Genomic DNA, 18,266 nt, shown 5'->3' on the forward strand with positions numbered 1-18,266 from the left:
TTGGTCAATGAGTACAAACATACAATTAGAAGGAATAAGCCTCAGTGTTCTGTAGCAGAGTAGTGTGACTATAGTTAACAACAATGTATTATATATTCCAAAATAGCTAGAAGAGATAACTTGAAATGTTCCCAACACATAGAAATAATAAATACTCAGGTTGATGGATACCCAGATACCCTGATTTGATCATTACATGGTTTATGCATGTACCATGAATTATGTACAAAATGAGGCCAGGTACAGTGGCTCCCGCCTGTAATCCCAGCACTTTGGGATGCCAAGGCAGACGGATCACTTGAGGTCAGGAATTTGAGACCGACTCTAGCCAACCTGGCGAAACCCCGTCTCTACTAAAAATACAAAAATTAGCTGGGCGTGGTAGCTAGTGCCTATAATCCCAGCTACTCTGGAGGCTGAGACAGGAGAATTGCTTGAACCCGGGAAGCTGAGATTGTTGTGAGCTGAGATTGCGCCACTACACTCCAGCCTGGACGACAGAGTGAGACTCCATCTCAAAAAATATATATGAATTTTGTTCATGTATTATGAACAGAATATCACATGTACCCCATAAGTGTGTACAAATACTTTTATCATGAGAAAATAGTGGCTAGGCGTGGTGGGCACAGGCCTGTAACTCTTGCATTTTGGGAGGCCAAGGTGGGAGGATCGCTTGAGCCGGGGAGTTGGAGACTAGCCTGACGAACATGGCAAAACCCCGTCTCTACAAAACATCCAAAAAATTAGCAAGGCATGGTGGAGCACACCTGTAATCCTGGCCACTTGGGAGGCTGAGGTCAAAGATCACCTGAGCCTGGGAGATTGAGGCTGCAGTGAGCCGAGATCATGCCACTGTGCTCCAGCTTGGGTGACAGTGAGACCTTGTCTCAAAAAAAAAATTAAAAAATTTAAAAAATGACAAATACAATTTAACAGTGCACTAAAACAATAATAGTGTTCATGAACACATAGAGTTTCTCTCAGGAATCCAACTTAGGAAGTATTTTAGTATAGCAAAACTATTTATAGCTTAGATAATATTCAATCTATGTTGATTTTCTAAGTAGATAGTGAAAGCACATAGAATACAGTTTAACACCCATTCCTTTTTCATAAGAATTTTGAAAAGAAATGTAGTTAATTTCGTACTTTGATAACTATTTCAGGCCTACAGCTGGCATACTTTTAGCAATGTGGCATTAATGGTATTACCTAAAATCCAGGCTTGAAGCAACCTGCTTTTTACTTTTTATGCTATTTTGAGAGTTTAGGTCAGTGAGTTAAGTTACTAAATAAGAGACAACTATTGGAAAGAAGGAAACAAATACATTGTAGATAATATAGAATCTGCTTGGAAAAGTAGAAGAGATTTAAGTGACTGGATAAGAAAAATAAGCAAAAATTATACAGGTTTTGGAGGTTAACCATCAAATATATTAGAAAGCTATGGTCATTTTAAAGATAACCCCAGGGCAAGAATTAGTAACCAAAAAAAGCCCTTGTAAAACTTACTATTATAAAGGTGGCATCACAGATCAGTGGAAAAGGGAAGGATTATTAAATGACAGTAAGATTTTGAAAAATGACAAGTTTAGATACTTTCTTTTTTTTTTTTTGAGACAGAGTTTCACTCTTGTTACCCAGGCTGGAGTGCAATGGCGTGATCTCGGCTCACCGCAACCTCCACCCCCTGGGCTCAGGCAATTCTCCTGCCTCAGCCTCCTAAGTAGCTGGGATTACAGGCACGCACCACCACGCCCAGCTAGTTTTTTGTATTTTTAGTAGAGACAGGGTTTCACCTTGTTGGCCAGGATGGTCTCGATCTCTTGACCTCATGATCCACCTGCCTCGGCCTCCCAAAGTGCTGGGATTACAGGCTTGAGCCACCGCGCCCGGCCGATACTTTCTTGACTGTGTTAAAATTGCAAAAAGAGCTAAAAATTTTTTTAATCTAACCCTAGGAAATGCTAATGAAACTAGAAGTATTGTAAATACCAGAAGAAATTACAAAAGAAATGATAAGTAAATCTAAATAAAAATGACTAAATGGTTTTTTAAAAAAATAAGTGTAAACACAACAATTGAGAAAAAATTAGCAGCAAACATAATGAAATTAGGAGAGGCAGCATACAAACACAGGCTGAGAAGTCAAGCTGTCTGGATTAGAGCCCGACTTGGCTGGAAATTTGAGCAAATTGCCGTGGTAATGGCTACGTAACATCTTTGTGCCTCATTTTCCTTCCTCATCTATAAAATGGAGACAATAATAATACTTTCCTCATAGGGTCATGGAGAAGATTAACTGGTAAACAGGCCTGGCACATGTCAACTGCTCCGTAGATGTTAACAGCTAGCCATTATTTATTGTAAAGTGACACAGAGTCATAAGAAAAACTGAGACAGCCCCTCCTCTTTCCAGTTAAAGCATGAAAGAAACAAAAAAAAAAATTGTTGAGCACCAGTGATAATCACAGATGTTAAATAATGGCTGAGGCTTTGGTGAAAGGATGTTCACATAGGAGTGTGAAATAGCCTTTTGGAAAAGAATTTGTTCCATTTCTATTCACAAAGTTCCCTTCTGTGACTATACCCTAAGATGAAAGAATCCTAAATAAGGGAAAATACATATATTTAAAATGATTCAAATTGGCATTGTGTATAATAATACAGTATTGAAAATGGCCCGTTGGAAAATGCAAATGTTATAATGTGAAGCCGAAAAAAGCAGAATATAAATTAGTACATACAATTACACCTGAAGAGTTTTTCTTTTCTTTTTTTTTCTTTTTGAGACAGATTCTCACTCTGTCACCCAGGCTGGAGTTGAGTGCTGCCATCTCGTCTCACTGTGACCACTTCCTCCTACGTTCAAGCAATTCTTGTGTCTGAGCCACCCAAGTAGCTGGGGCCACAGGCATGCATGCAGCACCATGCCTAGCTAGTTTTTGTATTTTTAGTAGAAACCTGGTTTCTCTATATTGGCCAGGGTAGTCTTGAACTCCTAGCCTCAAGTGATCCTCCCAGCTCGGACTTCCAAAGTGCTGGGATTGCGAGCTTGAGCCACCATGCCCAGCCTACACCTGAATTTTTTAAAAACATATGCTTAAAAAAACAAAAATATCTATGCAGAGGGCCGGGCGCGGTGGCTCAAGCCTGTAATCCCAGCACTTTGGGAGGCCGAGGTGGGTGGATCACGAGGTCAAGAGATCGAGACCATCCTGGTCAACATGGTGAAACCCCGTCTCTACTAAAAATACAAAAAAAATTAGCTGGGCACGGTGGCACGTGCCTGTAATCCCAGCTACTCAGGAGGCTGAGGCAGGAGAATTGCCTGAACCCAGGAGGCGGAGGTTGCGGTGAGCCGAGATCGCACTGTTGCACTCCAGCCTGAGTAACAAGAGCGAAACTCCGTCTCAAAAAAAAAAAAAAAAAAAAAAATCTATGCAGAAATGCAGGAAAATGGGGTGGTGGGGAAAAAAAAATACACGAAAATGTTAACAGTCATTGTCTTCGGTAGGGACACTTTGGCTAATTCTTAAAATAATTATTTAAAGCCGGCCGTTGTGGCTCACACCTGTAATCTCAGCAATTTGGGAGGCTGAGATGAGTGAATCACCTGAGGTCAAGAGTTCTAGCCTAGCCTGGCCAACACAGTGAAACCCCATCTCTACTAAAAATACAAAAAATTAGCTGGGTGTGGTGGCCAGCGGCTGTAATCCCTGATACTGGGGAGGCTAAGGCAGGAGAGTCACTTGAACTCGGGAGGTGGAGTTTGCAGTGAGCCGAGACTGTGCCATTGCACTCCAGCCTGGGCACTAAAAGCAAAACTGTCTCAAAAAATAATTATTTCGGTTTCTCTATAATTTTCACATTTAATAAGCATATATTTTACTGTGGGGAAAAAAGATTCTAAAACTAGCCTTATGATTTTAGAAATGGTCTATATGCAGCTCATCTCTATTTTTAGTTTTGGTGCTTAAACTGACAAATTATCTAAATCTGACTGGTTTTTGTAGATAAAGCAATGGTTTTAAAACATCACCCAGACAAACGGAAAGCAGCTGGTGAACCAATAAAAGAAGGAGATAATGACTACTTCACTTGTATAACTAAAGGTAAGAAAATGTTTTAGAGTCAGGAATTTCTAATAGTAATTGTTATTTATTAATTGCTGGGATTGGGTTTCTTACCTATACTGTAGTTCATTCAACTGTCCTTTGACATTTTAAAACATTTCAGTTACATCAAGTTATTTGTAATCATCACCCAGGAGCCTCACTACACACAGTGAGGTTTCCCCAGCCCGCAGCATCAGCAACACCTGGCAGCTTATTAGAAATGCAGTCTCAGGCCCTGCCCCAAACCTACTGATTAAAATCTGCATTTTAACAGGATTCCCAGGTGATTCTTATCAGAAGCTCATCCTACAGTTAATTCATGTAAGTGTTCTTTTTAATGATGAGAATACTGATTTTTTTTTTCATTTCAGATGCTTTATGGGACTAAACTCTTCCTCAGATGTTTTGCTAGCCTAGTTTAAGTCAAGAAGTTGATTATATCCTAGTACAGACTCTACAGTTACTTACTACTATTTACATAGACATGACTGAGCAAATTAATGTAGGTTACCACCATTTCTAAATGTTTCCTTAAATGTGATTTTTACGTTTTGATGCTAATTTTTAAAGTTATATGCACACCTTTCAAATTTACTCTGCCAGTTCTCTTACACAGTGCTCCAGAAGCCTAAGATCCTTCGATCTTTTACAACCTTGAGATCTAACAATTAACTTTCTAGCTATTTCTTTTTCCCCAGAGTCATCTGTTCTGTTGAGGGGTGGGTGATTCATTGTTTTGTCACTTGTCTACCAGAAAAGTAAAGAAGGAGTTAAGTCCAGTTATATCCAGTAGTGCTAAAGCTGTTGTTACCTAAATTAATCTTTCCCACCCTCCAAACAAAATTTTCAAATATAAAAATTAATGACTTTTACTTTTTAAGGAAGGAGATATTTGTTTTCTTGCAGGAAAAAAATAGGTAAAGTTATGGTGATGTGATCTTAACAATTTTTTTCTCAGCTTATGAAATGTTATCTGATCCAGTGAAAAGACGAGCATTTAACAGTGTAGATCCTACTTTTGATAACTCAGTTCCTTCTAAAAGTGAAGCAAAGGATAATTTCTTCGAAGTGTTTTCCCCAGTGTTTGAAAGGAATTCCAGGTGAGTTCAGGCATCCCTTTTGATCATAGTGCCCTGTCGGCTTGTTTCTTGTAGTCTTCCAGGTTTCTGTTTTTTCCCTCTGGTGATAGTTTCATTTGCAGACTATTTCCACTGTCTCTTCCTCCTCCTCGTCCTCCTCCTGCTCCTTCTCTGCAATATTGAGCCCATCTGGTGAACTTACTGTTCTCATTTATATTGCTTTCTAAACAGAAGTTCTACATTTTCATAGTGAAATTTCTGTGCAACTTATTGGAGGTTTCTCTTTTAAATTTACTTGAACTGTGTGTGATGGCTCACACCTGTAATCAGGGTATTTTGGAGGCTGAGGCAGATGGATCACCTGAAGTCAGGAGTTTGAGATCAGCCCGGCCAACATGATGAAACCCCATCTCTACCAAAAATACAAAAATCAGGCTGGGCACGGTGTGGCTCACGCCTGTAACCCAGCACTTTGGAAGCCCAAGGCAGGTGGATCACGAGGTCAAGAGTTCAAGACCAGCCTGGCCAAGATAATGAAAGCCCGCCTCTACTAAAAATACAAAAATTAGCTGGGTGAGGTGGCTGGTGCCTGTAATCCTAGCTACTCAGGAGGCTGAGGCAAGAGAATTGCTGGAACCTGGGCGGAAGAGGTTGCAGTGAGCTCAGATCGTGCCACTGCACTCCAGCCTGGGCAATGGTGTGAGACCTGTCTGGGGCGGGGTGGGGGAGAAAAAGTTAGCTGGACATGGTAGCAAATGCCTATAATCCCAGCTACTTGGGAGGCTGAGACAGGAGAATCGCTTGAAACCACAGGGTGGAGGTTGCAGTGAGCTGAGATCCCACTGTTGCACTCCAGCCTGGGCAACAGAGCCAGACTCCATCTCAAAGAAAAAAATTTTTTTTTAAGTTTGAGAGAAATAACAGTATCTGACTTTATGTAGTGTGATGCTTATACTTAGGTAACAATAATTTTCCATTCTTTGGTTTCCTCTTTATCAGTGGGTATACTATGTTGGACCATTGTCAGTTGAGAAAGGACTTTGTTCTTTATTTGATCATCTGATTATCATAATGCTTCTTTGACAAAACATATTTACGATGAAAGCATACATAATTTTATTTCATTAGTTTATATTAAAATAGTATGTACCAATATTATTTTACATCTTTTTTTCTATCTGCATTGGCAGGTTCCCTTAAAGCATTTTTTTTTTTTTTTTTTTTTAAATAAAGATGGTGTCTCACCATGTTGGTCTGGTCAGGCTGGTCTTGAACTCCCGACCTCAGGTGATCCGCCCCTCAGCCTCCAAAGTGTTTGGATTACAGGCGTGAGCCACTGCGCTGGGCCTAAAAGCGTATCTTAGCTGCACACTGGAATTACCTGGAGAGTTGGGAAAAGTCCTGTTGCCTGAATTCCACCTGGAAAGATTCTGATTTATTGGTTTGAATTTCTGTAGGGATTGTTAATGCTCCCAGGTGATTCTACTTGCAGCCAAATTTGAGAACCACTTTGATTAGCAGTTTGGCGCTGCCGAGTGTTTCCTCCACCCTTTCTCCAATGCATTTCACATTTTTTTTTTGTTTTGTTTTTTTCTTTCTTTTTTGAGACAGTCTTGCTTTGTTGCCCAGGCTAGAGTGCAGTGGCGCAGTCTTGGCTAACTGCAGCCTCTCCCTCCCAGGTTAAAGTATTTCTCTTGCCTCAGCCTCCTGAGTAGCTGGGATTACAAGCATCCGCCATCATGCCCGGTTAATTTGTGTATTTTTAGTAGAGACGGCGTTTTACCGTATTGGCCAGGCTGGTCTCGAATTGCTGACCTCAGGTGATCCACTGGCCTCAGCCTCCCAGAGTGCTGGAATTACAGGCATGAGCCACTGCACCCGGCCACATTTGTTTTATAACAGTGCTTAGGTGGTAAAAAGGAATAGTATATTTTTCTGTGTAATGATTTCACAGAGTAGAAAACATGGATCAGTAGCAGGCTGAGGATCCTTTTCAGCGGTAATCAATGAAGTACTGAAACTAAATCTGGCTCTAAGGGGAAGGTGGTACTGGTGATGGGTGGAAATTAGTTCCCTCTGTGAATATTAAGATTTTTAGGCCGGGGGCGGTGGCTCAAGCCTGTAATCCCAGCACTTTGGGAGGCCGAGGCGGGTGGATCACGAGGTCAAGAGATCGAGACCATCCTGGTCAACACAATGAAACCCCGTCTCTACTAAAAATACAAAAATTAGCTGGGCATGGTGGCGCGTGCCTGTAATCCCAGCTACTCAGGAGGCTGAGGCAGGAGAATTGCCTGAACCCAGGAGGCGGAGGTTGCGGTGAGCCGAGATCGCGCCATTGCACTCCAGCCTGGGTAACAAGAGCGAAACTCCGTCTCAAAAAAAAAAAAAAAAAAAAAAATTTTAAAGGGCTAGGCCTATGGGTTGTTGCTGTGCTGCCTATTTAGGGACAGGAGCTTGGCAAAAGGGGCTGGCTGCCATTTTTCCTAGCCTGCCTAGTATGTGCTATGGCATTTTTTAATTTTTTTTTTTTTTTAAGATGGGGTTTCACCATTATGGCCAGGCTGGTCTTGAACTCCTGACCTCAGGTGATTCACCCACCTCGGCCATCGAAAGTGCTAGGATTACAGGTGTGAGCCACCGCGCCCGGCCAGCATTTTTAAAAATAAACCTGAAGGTAACCTGTGATTAGAAGACTGTTCTGTTGTTTCTCTCCTCACCCCTGTCTTTGGCCTCACTTTTTGCATGCCTGCATTGTTTCATGCCCTACTGCTGACCTTCCAGCTCCATCTTCAAGTTGTTGAGTTTGTAGGGAAGGGAAATCAGAGGGATAAGTAAAAACTTGTTTTTAATAAATTAAGTTGTTTGTTGAACTTTTGTACAGAATTTTTGAAGAATTTTAAGAATATTTCCTTTGATATTTCAGATGGTCAAATAAAAAAAATGTTCCAAAACTTGGTGATATGAATTCAACATTTGAAGATGTAGATGCATTTTATTCTTTCTGGTAAGTGAATATACTGTTTGTATATTTAAAAACGCTGTCATTTTTTAAAAGGAAAAATATTCAATAGGTACTTGCTTGTTTATAAATTAATTGAGATGGGCTAACTGCAGAGTCTTCACTGAAGAAAGCATTCTGTTGCCTATGTGACATTTAGGCTTTTAAGATTTTCAGACTGTTTTCTATTAATGAGACACCTAGCTATCAAGCACATGTAGCAGTACAAAAATGAAAATTGGGGAGTCATTTGAATAAAAATAAGTATATTTTGATTTAGTTATCTTCCTAATAGTACTTAGTTCATGAAGAAGGAAACAGTGCTATTTGTCTCTAAATAATTCACTAATTTTTAATAAGCACAATAGTTAGTGGCCATTTTATGTGTGCTACATTTTCTCCTCAAATGTCTGCTAAATACAAAAACATAAAAACACATAGAACAAAAATAAGATTTAGTTCTGTCAGTTGTAATTGCTTTTACCTTTAGACGATACAAACTGGAGGTAAGATGACCATAACCACTATGCATTACCGTCAGACTTAACAGAGCAGCAACATTGAAGGCAAGGAAAAGCTAAAAATAGGTCTTGGTCAAGCCGGAAACCTAACAAAGAAGAAATAGCAGGGAGTTGTGGTTTTGATTATGGAGTGATGAGTGCATTTTAGATTTTCATACCAAATACAAAGTCATTAAAGAAAAAGACTTGAGCTTAGTGTTAGTTCAATACTAGAAGGTTGGGAAAGGTATTCATTAAAACAAATTCATCCACCTGGATTAAAAGGATTTCTTTTTCCATTCGTTCTGTCTTGACTGTATATTATTTCTGTCTATATTAGGTATAATTTTGATTCCTGGAGAGAATTTTCTTATTTAGATGAAGAAGAAAAAGAAAAAGCAGAATGGTATGTATGCAAATCATTAATAAAGGAAGGTATTTATTTGGTTCTCTTGATATTTGTGATGGTGTAAAAATATGCCACACAGATTTTCTTTCATATTTCTCTTGTACATCTTTTTTAAATATTTTGAAATCCTTTCTCACAAGTTAACCTCGGTGGGCCCAGATTAATAATTGGTTAGGATATGCTTAAGAAGTTGCCAAGGAATCTAATGTCAGATAGCTGAATTCAGCAAAATCTTTTTCTTCTAGTTGCTTAATCTAGGTTTTATTAAGATTTTCCTGTATGTATACAGAAACGCTTTACACCTGAATGTCCAAAAAATAACCAAAATTAATATTAAATAGAAGCACTGTTTAGGCCAGGCACGCTGGCTCATGCCTGTAATCCCAGCACTTTGGGAGGCTGAAGTGGGCAGATCACCTGAGGTCAGAAGTTCAAGACAACCCTAGCTGACATGGAGAAATCCTGTATCTACTAAAATACAAAAATTAGCCAGGCATGTTGGCAGGCACCTGTAATTTTAGCTACTCCAAAGGCTGAGGCAGGAGAATCTCTTGAACCCAGGAGGTGACGGCTGCAGTGAGCCGAGATTGTGCCACTGTATTACAGCCTGGGGGACAAGAGCAAAGCTCTGTCTCAAAAAAAAAAAAAAAAAAAAGATTGTTTAAAGTTAGTAATGACACAACATTTTAACCTTCTAGAATGTTATTTACATATAAATATTGTATAAAATATTGTATTTTCCAGTCATAACATCTGTAAGCAGTAGTTTGTTTCCAATATTTTCTATTTTATAGTCGTGATGAGAGGAGATGGATTGAAAAGCAGAACAGAGCAACAAGAGCACAAAGGAAAAAAGAAGAAATGAATAGAATAAGAACATTAGTTGGTAAGTATAATCGATTTCTTTTTAAGTCCCGTAAATGTTAGAAAATCAAAATGAGATTAAACTTTTTCTTCTGGTAGACAATGCATATAGCTGTGATCCAAGGATAAAAAAGTTCAAGGAAGAAGAAAAAGCCAAGAAAGAAGCAGAAAAGAAAGCAAAAGCAGAAGCTAAACGGAAGGAGCAAGAAGCTAAAGAAAAAGTAAGATGACATTTGATGAAGCTGGACTTTAAATGTTTAAATGTTTATGAAATAGTTAATCTTCACTTTTTTTTTTTTTCCAAGACAGGGTTTCGTTTTTTTTTTTTTCTCCCCTGAGATGAAGTTTCACTCTTGTTGCCCAGGCTGGAGTGCAATGGTGCAATCTCAGCTCACCACAACCTCTGCCTCCCGGGTTCAAGTAATTCTCCTGCCTCAGCCTCCCAAGTAGCTAGGATTACAGGCATGCGCCACCATGGCCAGCTAATTTTGTATTTTTAGTAGAGACAGGGTTTCTCCATGTTGGTCAGGCTGGTCTGGAACTCCGGACCTCAGGTGATCTGCCCGCCTCAGCCTTCCAAAGTGCTGAGATTACACGCGTGAGCCACTGCGCCCAGAATAGTTTTACTCTTTTTGTGTAGGCTGGAGTGCAATGGCACATTCTCATCTCACCACAACCTCTGCCTCGCAGGTTCAAGTGATTCTCCTGCCTCAGCCTCCTGAGTAGCTGGGATTACAGGCATGCAGTACCATGCCTGGCTAATTTTGTATTTTTAGGAGAGACAGGGTTTCTCCAAGTTGGTCAGGCTGATTTCAAACTCCTGATCTCAGGTGATCCACTCGCCTTGGCCTCCCGAAGTACTGGGATTACAGATGTCAGCCACCCTGCCTGGCCCTCATATCTGTTTTTTTAAAAGACTATAATTTGGGCTGGGCACAGTGGCTTATACCTGTAATCCCAGCAATTTGGGAGGCCAAGGTGGGAGAATTACCTAAGGTCGGGAGTTCAAGACCAGCCTGACCAACTTGGAGAAATCCTGTCTCTACTAAGTAAGGTACAAAACAATTAACTGGGCATGATGGCACATGCCTGTAATCCCAGCTACTAGGGAAGCTGAGACAGGAGAATTGCTCGAACCTGGGAGGCAGAGGTTGCGGTGAGCTGAGATGGTGACATTGCACTCCAGCCTGGGCAAAAAGAGCGAAACTCCAACTCCAAAAAAAAAAAAAAGACTATAATTTGAAAGCAGAGAATTGGGTGCTACTGTGAATGAATCATGACAAGTTGGTATGATCAGGAGAGATCTTCTTTACCAGCAAGTTTTTATTGAGCAAAAAAAAAATGTTGTCATATAAGTCCCTGTGATGTTATGCTTATTTGTAATATATCTGTTTTACATTTTCTAATAAATGTTTATAGATCTTTACCAGCTACCTTTCCCAGTTCATCCTTCAGTTTTCAATAAATTTATGTCATCTTTTTTCCTAATACAATTTACTGAAAGTTTAAATTCTTAAAATTATAAAGCATTTAGGAATTTTACTTAACTATTGAAATGATTTTATTCCCTATTTTTAAAGCAAAGACAAGCTGAATTAGAAGCTGCTCGGTTAGCTAAAGAGAAAGAAGACGAAGAAGTTAGACAGCAAGCATTGTTGGCAAAGAAGGAAAAAGATATCCAGAAAAAAGCCATTAAAAAGGAAAGGCAAAAACTTCGAAACTCATGCAAGGTATGTCAGACTGAACAAACACTAGGCCGAAGTAAATCAAGTTGCTGATTAAGCAAAAAAAAAAAAAATTTTTTTTTATTTAAGATGGAGTCTTGCTCTGTTGCCCAGTCTGGTGTGCTGTGCACAATGGCAAGATCTTGGCTCACTGCAGCCTCCACCTCCCAGGTTCCAGTGATTCTCCCACCTCAGCCTCCCCAGTAACTGGGATTAGAGTCGCATGCCACCATGCCTGTGTTACAGACCGGGTTTTGCCATGTTGGCCAGGCTGGTCTCATACTCCTGACCTCAAGTGATCTGCCTGCCTCGGCCTCCCAAAGTGTTGGGACTACAGGCGTGAGCCACCACACTTGGCCAAAATATTTATTTACAAAAAATTTTTTTTGAGACAGAGTCTCGTGTTGCCTGGGCTGGAGTGCAGTGATGCAATCTCAGCTCACTGCACAACCTTTGCCTCCTGAGTTCAAGTGATTCTCCTGCCTCAGCCTCCCAAGTAGCTAGGATTACAGGAGTCCACCATCATGCCCGGCTAATTGTTTATAGTTTTAGTAGAGATGGGGTTTCACTATGTTGGCCAGGCTGGTTTCAAACCTGTGACCTCGTGATCTGCCCTCCTCAGCCTCCCAAAGTACTGGGATTACAGGCATGAGCCACCTGTGCCCAGCCAAAAAAAATGTTTTTGATTAAGTTTTCGTTATCGTTGAGACAGGGTCTTACTCTGTCACTCAGGCTGGAGTACAGTGGCGCCATCACAGCTCACTGCAACCTCCACCTCCCTGGTTCAAGCCATTCTAATGCCTCAGCCAGCCAAGTAGCTGGTATTACAGGTGCACACTACCACACCTAGATAATTTTTATATTTCTAGTAGAGACAGGATTTTGCCATGTTGTCTAGGATGGTCTCAAACTCCTGGCCTCTGGTGATCCGCCCATCTCAGACTCCCATGGTGCTAGGATTATAGGCATGAGCCACTGCACCTAGCCAAGCATCAATGTATTTTCTTTACTTTGCAAATATAACTAAACAAGGTCAGGTGTGGTGGCTTATGCCTGTAATCCCAGCATTTTGGGAGGCTGAGGTGGGCAGATCACGGGTGTTCGAGACCAGCCTGGCCAACATTGTGAATCCCCATCTTTACTAAAAATACAAAAATTAGCCAGGCACAGTGGCATGTGCCTGTAATCCCAGCTACTTGGGAGGCTGAGGCAGAATTGCTTGAACCCAGGAGACAGAAATTGCAGTGAGCCAAGATCACACCACTTCACTCTAGCCTGGACGACAGAATGAGACTCCATCTGGGAAAAACAGACAAATACAACTAAGGAAATACCATTTTACCTTAGTGTAAATGTTTTTAACCTTTTCTAAGTTTCATGTGTGCATATTTCAGCTTTTCAAGCCTAATAGAAAAACATAATAATCTTACCATTATCAAACCAAAAAAAAGTTCCTTAATATTCTGAAACTGTCTATATTCAGATCCAGTTATCTTGGCAGTGTCTTTTTTTTTTTTTTGGAAACAGAGTCTCTCTCTGTTGCCAGGCTGGAGTGCTGTGGCGAGATCTCAGCTCACTGCAGCCTCCACCTCCCAGGTTCAAGTGATTCTCTGGCCTCAGCCTCCCAAGTATCTGGGACTACAGGTGCCCACCACCATGCCCGGCTAATTTTTGTATCTTTAGTAGACACAGGGTTTCACCATATTGGCCAGCTGATCTCAAATTCCTGACCTGTGATCCACCCACCTCAGCCTCCCAAAGTGTTGGAATTACAGGTGTGAGTCACTGCGCCTGGCCTCAGCAGTATCTTTTTATAGTTGGCGTATGCAAATTAGGACCCAAATAAGGTCAATACAAAGGCTTCAGTTATTGTGTCTCCTGGTTGTTCTTAAGATCCTCTAATTTGTAACAGGCCCCCTGTATCACCACTTCTCCCCACCTCACACCATTGCCACTGATTTGTTGGAGAAGCCAGATGATTTTTCTGAGAAGGTACCACAGTTTGGTTTTAGTTTCTTGCTTCCTAATGGTGCAAAATTAATTTTTATCTTAGATTTTTAGAAGTTTAAACTTGTTTTCAAGGTCCTAAAAGTTTTCATTTTAATCTAAAGTGGTATGATTTGAGGGAGTACTGATAGTTTTCATTCAAATACAATTTTCACTAAAAAGTATTGACCAAAACCCCAAATGTTTTAAAGTATAATTTTGAAAGAGATATTCTTACATTTTATTTTATTTTACTTTATTTTTTTAAAAGGAAGTAGAGACAGGGTTTCACCATGTTGGTCAGGCTGGTCTTGAACTCCTGACCTCAGGTGATCCACCCAACTTGGCCTCCCAAAGTGCTGGGATTACAGGCGTGGGCCACCGTGCCCGGCCAATATTCTTATATTTTAAGCTTGTAAAGTCAGGGCAGTACTGTTTCTTACTCTAAGCAGCATTGAATAAATAAATTGGTGAAATTCCAAGCTGTAGTAGAGATTGCCACACAGAGAATGTTGTGTACTACACCATTGTCCATTGTGTTTGAATCCAACAAGTATGTAAATGCTTAATATGTATAGAAAAATTGTTACCTTTCATGTGACTATCCAGAAGGCTGTAGACATGTATGGTCTAATATATGCTATCCTAAATCTTCAGATAATAATACAATTGAAATTAACCTGCCCCATCAGCAGACATTGAAAGAGGCTTAATAAAAATACAAGCACTGGTTGTCTCTTTAGGCATTTTAATAAGAAAAAAGAAAGTCCAAATTGGAAAATACATATTTTTCTGGGATTCCACTGCATAGAAGATTGTTTTCAAAAGGGTGCAGTGTATCAAAGTGGTAAAGAGCATGGGTTCAGGGCAAGCTGCTTGGGTTTGAGGTTATTCTCTAGCTACCTCTTACTAGCTGTGGGACCCTCAGGAGGTTACCTCAACACCTTTGTGCCTCACTTTCCTCATCTCTACTATAGTTGAAATAATACCTAGTCATAGAGTTGTGAAGAGTAAATGAGATAATTCACATGTAGTACTTAGGAGAACTCAATAAAAGCCTTAAAAAGGCCAATTAGGAAATAAAGCTTGAATAGCTCTTAGAGATTATGCATAAATGAGAGTAAATGTTCTGACATTGGGTAACTTTGTTTTCTTGCTCCTTTCTCATGTAATTTATTCAGAGTAAATGCTCATCAGATACTGATAGATATCTGAGGAGCATTTACAGTGTACCAAGCAGTTATAATAGATGTGGATATAATGATTGCACAGTTCTTTCAAGTAGTCTAGTGATGAAAAGTAAACAAGTGATGAAAGTAAAATTAGTGATGAAAAGTAAACAAGCTATTCAAACACTTCAAGGTAGGTATTGGGATGAGAAGGTACCAAAAAGGTAGTCAAGGAACACATTCTGCATCTAGTAGGATTTAGCCAGGTGTAGCAGTATGTACACAGGATTAAGGGTAAGAGAGGTGGAGTATTGCGAATGCAGAGATCCAGAGAAATGAGATTTAATAAACCAGGGGCACCTTAGGAGGTAAGGAGGAGCCAGATCTTTGAAGGGCTTTATATGTCTTGCTAAAGAGCTTAATCCAATCCTGAGTTGGTCAGGGTGCTGAGAAGACTAGAGGCAGAGAGACTAAAATTTAGGAGTGTTTTGCCACAATTCAAGTGAGATAGTATTGTGGGTTAAACTCTTAGGGATAGTAGGGAGAAAGGTAGATGAAATGGAGAGATATTCAGGAAGTAGACTAGTCTGTTGCCTGTTGGGATTGATTGTCTGTTGCAGGTAACAGAGGAGGAGCGAGATCTTTATATGCCTTGATGCGTTGCCTGGAATGCTGGATGAATGATGATGGTAGCATTCAGGGCAGTAGAAGACAAAGGAGGAGGAAAAGACTGGGCAAAAATGATTTTACTTTAGGGTGTTGAGCTCGTTGGGACACTCAAATGGAGATAACTGGTACATGACTGAGTGTACAAATTCAAGAGCAGGACTATCACAGACTCTTCCACATCTTCATAGCACTAGAAACTCTGCAGATAAGATCACCCTGGGAGAGAGTATAGAGTGGGGAGAGTAGAGGCTGGGACTCTGGCAAAACACTAGTACTTAAGGTAGTGATAGAGGAAAAGAAGCCTGAGAAGCAGTGACCAGGCAGGAAGGAAGAAAACTAGTAGTGCTTTTGGAAGGCTAGGGAAGAGTGAATAGTAAAAGAAGCATTGGAACCTTACAGCCAGATTGCACGGATTAAAGAAGCAAGGAGAAGTAAGGAACAGGAGACGTGTCAGCAGCAGCTTAAAACATGGGAAGTACTTGCCAATTACTTCTTCTACATCATGCTCTTCCACTCTGAGCATAGTCTTTAGTTAATTGACATTTTTGCTAATATCTCCTGTTCCTTAGCATACTATATTATCTTTTTAATTTCACATTTAAAATTTCCAGTAGCTTTTACAGTTCAGCACACACTGAAACAGGCAGCTAAACCAAGGAATTTTGAGTCATCATACAGAATTTCTTGATCCTGAAGTGATTCTCTAAGGAATCATTCTGACTTTTATAACATCCCTAGATGTTTTGTTTTGTTTTTTTTTTTTTTCCTGTTTTCCTCCTCCCACTTGGTATAGAATGCCTTTTATTGCTAGGTGATTAGGGAGAGCCCTGGGAGGTAGTGTGGAGGTACTGCGGGTCCAGCAGAAAGCCATTATGTATGTTCACATCAGGAATTTCTGAGAGCTCGTGCTTTGTAATTGTGTTGATGGATGTATTTTCGAGTGTCAGTAAATGTGAGATAATTTTTGTGTTTGTGCTTTCAGACCTGGAATCATTTTTCTGATAATGAGGCAGAGCGGGTTAAAATGATGGAAGAGGTAGAAAAACTTTGTGATCGGCTTGAACTGGCAAGGTATACCTATGGAACTGCTATTGAAGTCTTCATTTGAGCTTAGGATAAAGTTTCATTTCTTCCTTATTTTTTTTCTTTAGCTTACAGTGCTTGAATGAAACACTCACATCATGCACAAAAGAAGTGGGAAAGGCTGCCCTGGAAAAACAGGTAATAGAAGAACACATCACTGCAACCTATATTTAGCATTTAATTCTGGTTTTTTGTTTGTTTGTTTGTTTTTGTTTGTTTTTTTTGAGATGGAGTTTTGCTCTTGTTGCCCAAGCTGGAGTGCAATGGCGCATTCTCGGCTCACCGCAACCTCCGCCTCCTGGGTTCAAGCAATTCTCCTGTCTCAGCCTCCCAAGTAGCTGGGATTACAGGCATGTGCCACCACGTCCGGCTAATTTTTTTTGTATTTTTAGTAGAGACGGGGTTTCACCACGTTGGCCAAGATGGTCTCGATCTCTTGACCTCGTGATCCACCCTCCTCGGCCTCCCAAAGTGCTGGGATTACAGGCGTGAGCCACCGCGTCCGGCCTAATTCTGTTTTAACCTGTTTCTTTACCTAATATATGTTACCAAGTGCAAGGTGTATCTGATTTCTCTTTGTGTCTTCCACTATGTTTTGTTTGTTTTTGAGACAGAGCCTTTCTCTGTCAGACACGCTGGAGTGCAGTGGCATGATCTTTGTTCACTGTGACCTCCACCTCCCAGGTTCAAGCGATTCTCCTGCATCGGCCTCCCAGCTAGCTGGGATTACAGGTGTGTGCCACCATGCCTGCCTGATTTTTGTATTTTTACTAGAGACAAGGTTTCAACGTATTGGCCAGGCTGATTTCGAACTCCTGACCTCAAGTGATCTGCCTGCCTTGGCCTCCCAAAGTGCTAGGATTACAGGCATGAGCCACCACGTCCAGCCTGTATTTTGTTTATGTAGTAAGTGTGGCAGTTTATTTAAGTTTAATTTAATGTGTATGGTTTCTACCACGCTTAGTGTTTGATTTGTGGCATCTATCACATTGATCATAGGTTTTGCAAAATCATTAGAAAAAAATAATTGTTTTGATTATTCCCTGAGTATTTTCATAGGGTAATAATTTTTAGAACCAAAAGAGATCTTCATTCTGTCTAGTCTATACCTTTTATCTTGCAGATAAGAAAAAGGCCCAGAAATTCAATTCAGTTAAACAAGTATTAGTACCTACCATATAGCACTATGCCTAGGTTCTTTTGGAGAAATGCCTAATGCTGTTTCACCACAAAGGACTTAGGCTGAGAAGAACCTTAAGGACCAAAAGATGGAGAGCCCATAGTAAATATAGGAAGGGCCACAAGTTTTAGTGGCCAGGGAAGGCTCAGTATAGAGTTTAAACCAGCCTGAAAGGAAGGACAGAGTTAAAATGAAGGTCAGAAGAACACCACAAACTATAAAATAGAAATAGGAGTATAAAGTATGGTTCAGCCTGAGCAACATGAGCAAAATCTCTACGAAAAATACAAAAATTAACTGGGCATGGTGTCATGTACCTGTAGTCCCAGCTTCTCAGGAGGCTGAGGTGAGAGGATTGCCTAAGCCTGGGAGGTCACAGCTACAGTGTGCTATGATCACGTTGGTGCACTCCAGCCTGGACAACAGAGTGAGACTTTGTGTCAAAAAGCAGACCAAAAAAAAAAAATATATACACACACAC

General features: G+C 40.5%; 1 protein-coding gene and 1 long non-coding RNA gene across 5 annotated transcripts in view; one reads left to right on the plus strand and one right to left on the minus strand.

Annotated features, from left to right (window-relative positions):
• DNAJC2 (DnaJ heat shock protein family (Hsp40) member C2) overlaps positions 1-18,266 on the plus strand; it is a 35,915-nt gene that overhangs the window by 10,954 nt on the left and 6,695 nt on the right. For all 4 annotated transcript variants that reach the window (XM_039472573.2, XM_039472574.2, XM_039472575.2 and 1 more), the window contains exons 4-12: positions 4,020-4,118; positions 5,080-5,221; positions 8,127-8,207; positions 9,042-9,107; positions 9,905-9,996; positions 10,074-10,195; positions 11,555-11,704; positions 16,505-16,593; positions 16,674-16,743. In XM_039472573.2, coding sequence (XP_039328507.1) covers positions 4,020-4,118; positions 5,080-5,221; positions 8,127-8,207; positions 9,042-9,107; positions 9,905-9,996; positions 10,074-10,195; positions 11,555-11,704; positions 16,505-16,593; positions 16,674-16,743 — 911 coding nt within the window. The remainder of the gene's footprint in view (positions 1-4,019; positions 4,119-5,079; positions 5,222-8,126; positions 8,208-9,041; positions 9,108-9,904; positions 9,997-10,073; positions 10,196-11,554; positions 11,705-16,504; positions 16,594-16,673; positions 16,744-18,266) is intronic.
• On the minus strand, positions 5,138-9,045 carry LOC141580075 (uncharacterized). Its single transcript, XR_012512073.1, has 2 exons — positions 8,686-9,045; positions 5,138-5,371 (listed from the first exon to the last, which is right to left on the minus strand). It is a non-coding gene; the product is annotated as an uncharacterized LOC141580075 (long non-coding RNA).

The sequence above is a fragment of the Saimiri boliviensis genome, chromosome 10 (assembly GCF_048565385.1).
Source record: "Saimiri boliviensis isolate mSaiBol1 chromosome 10, mSaiBol1.pri, whole genome shotgun sequence".
NCBI lineage: Eukaryota > Metazoa > Chordata > Mammalia > Primates > Cebidae > Saimiri > Saimiri boliviensis.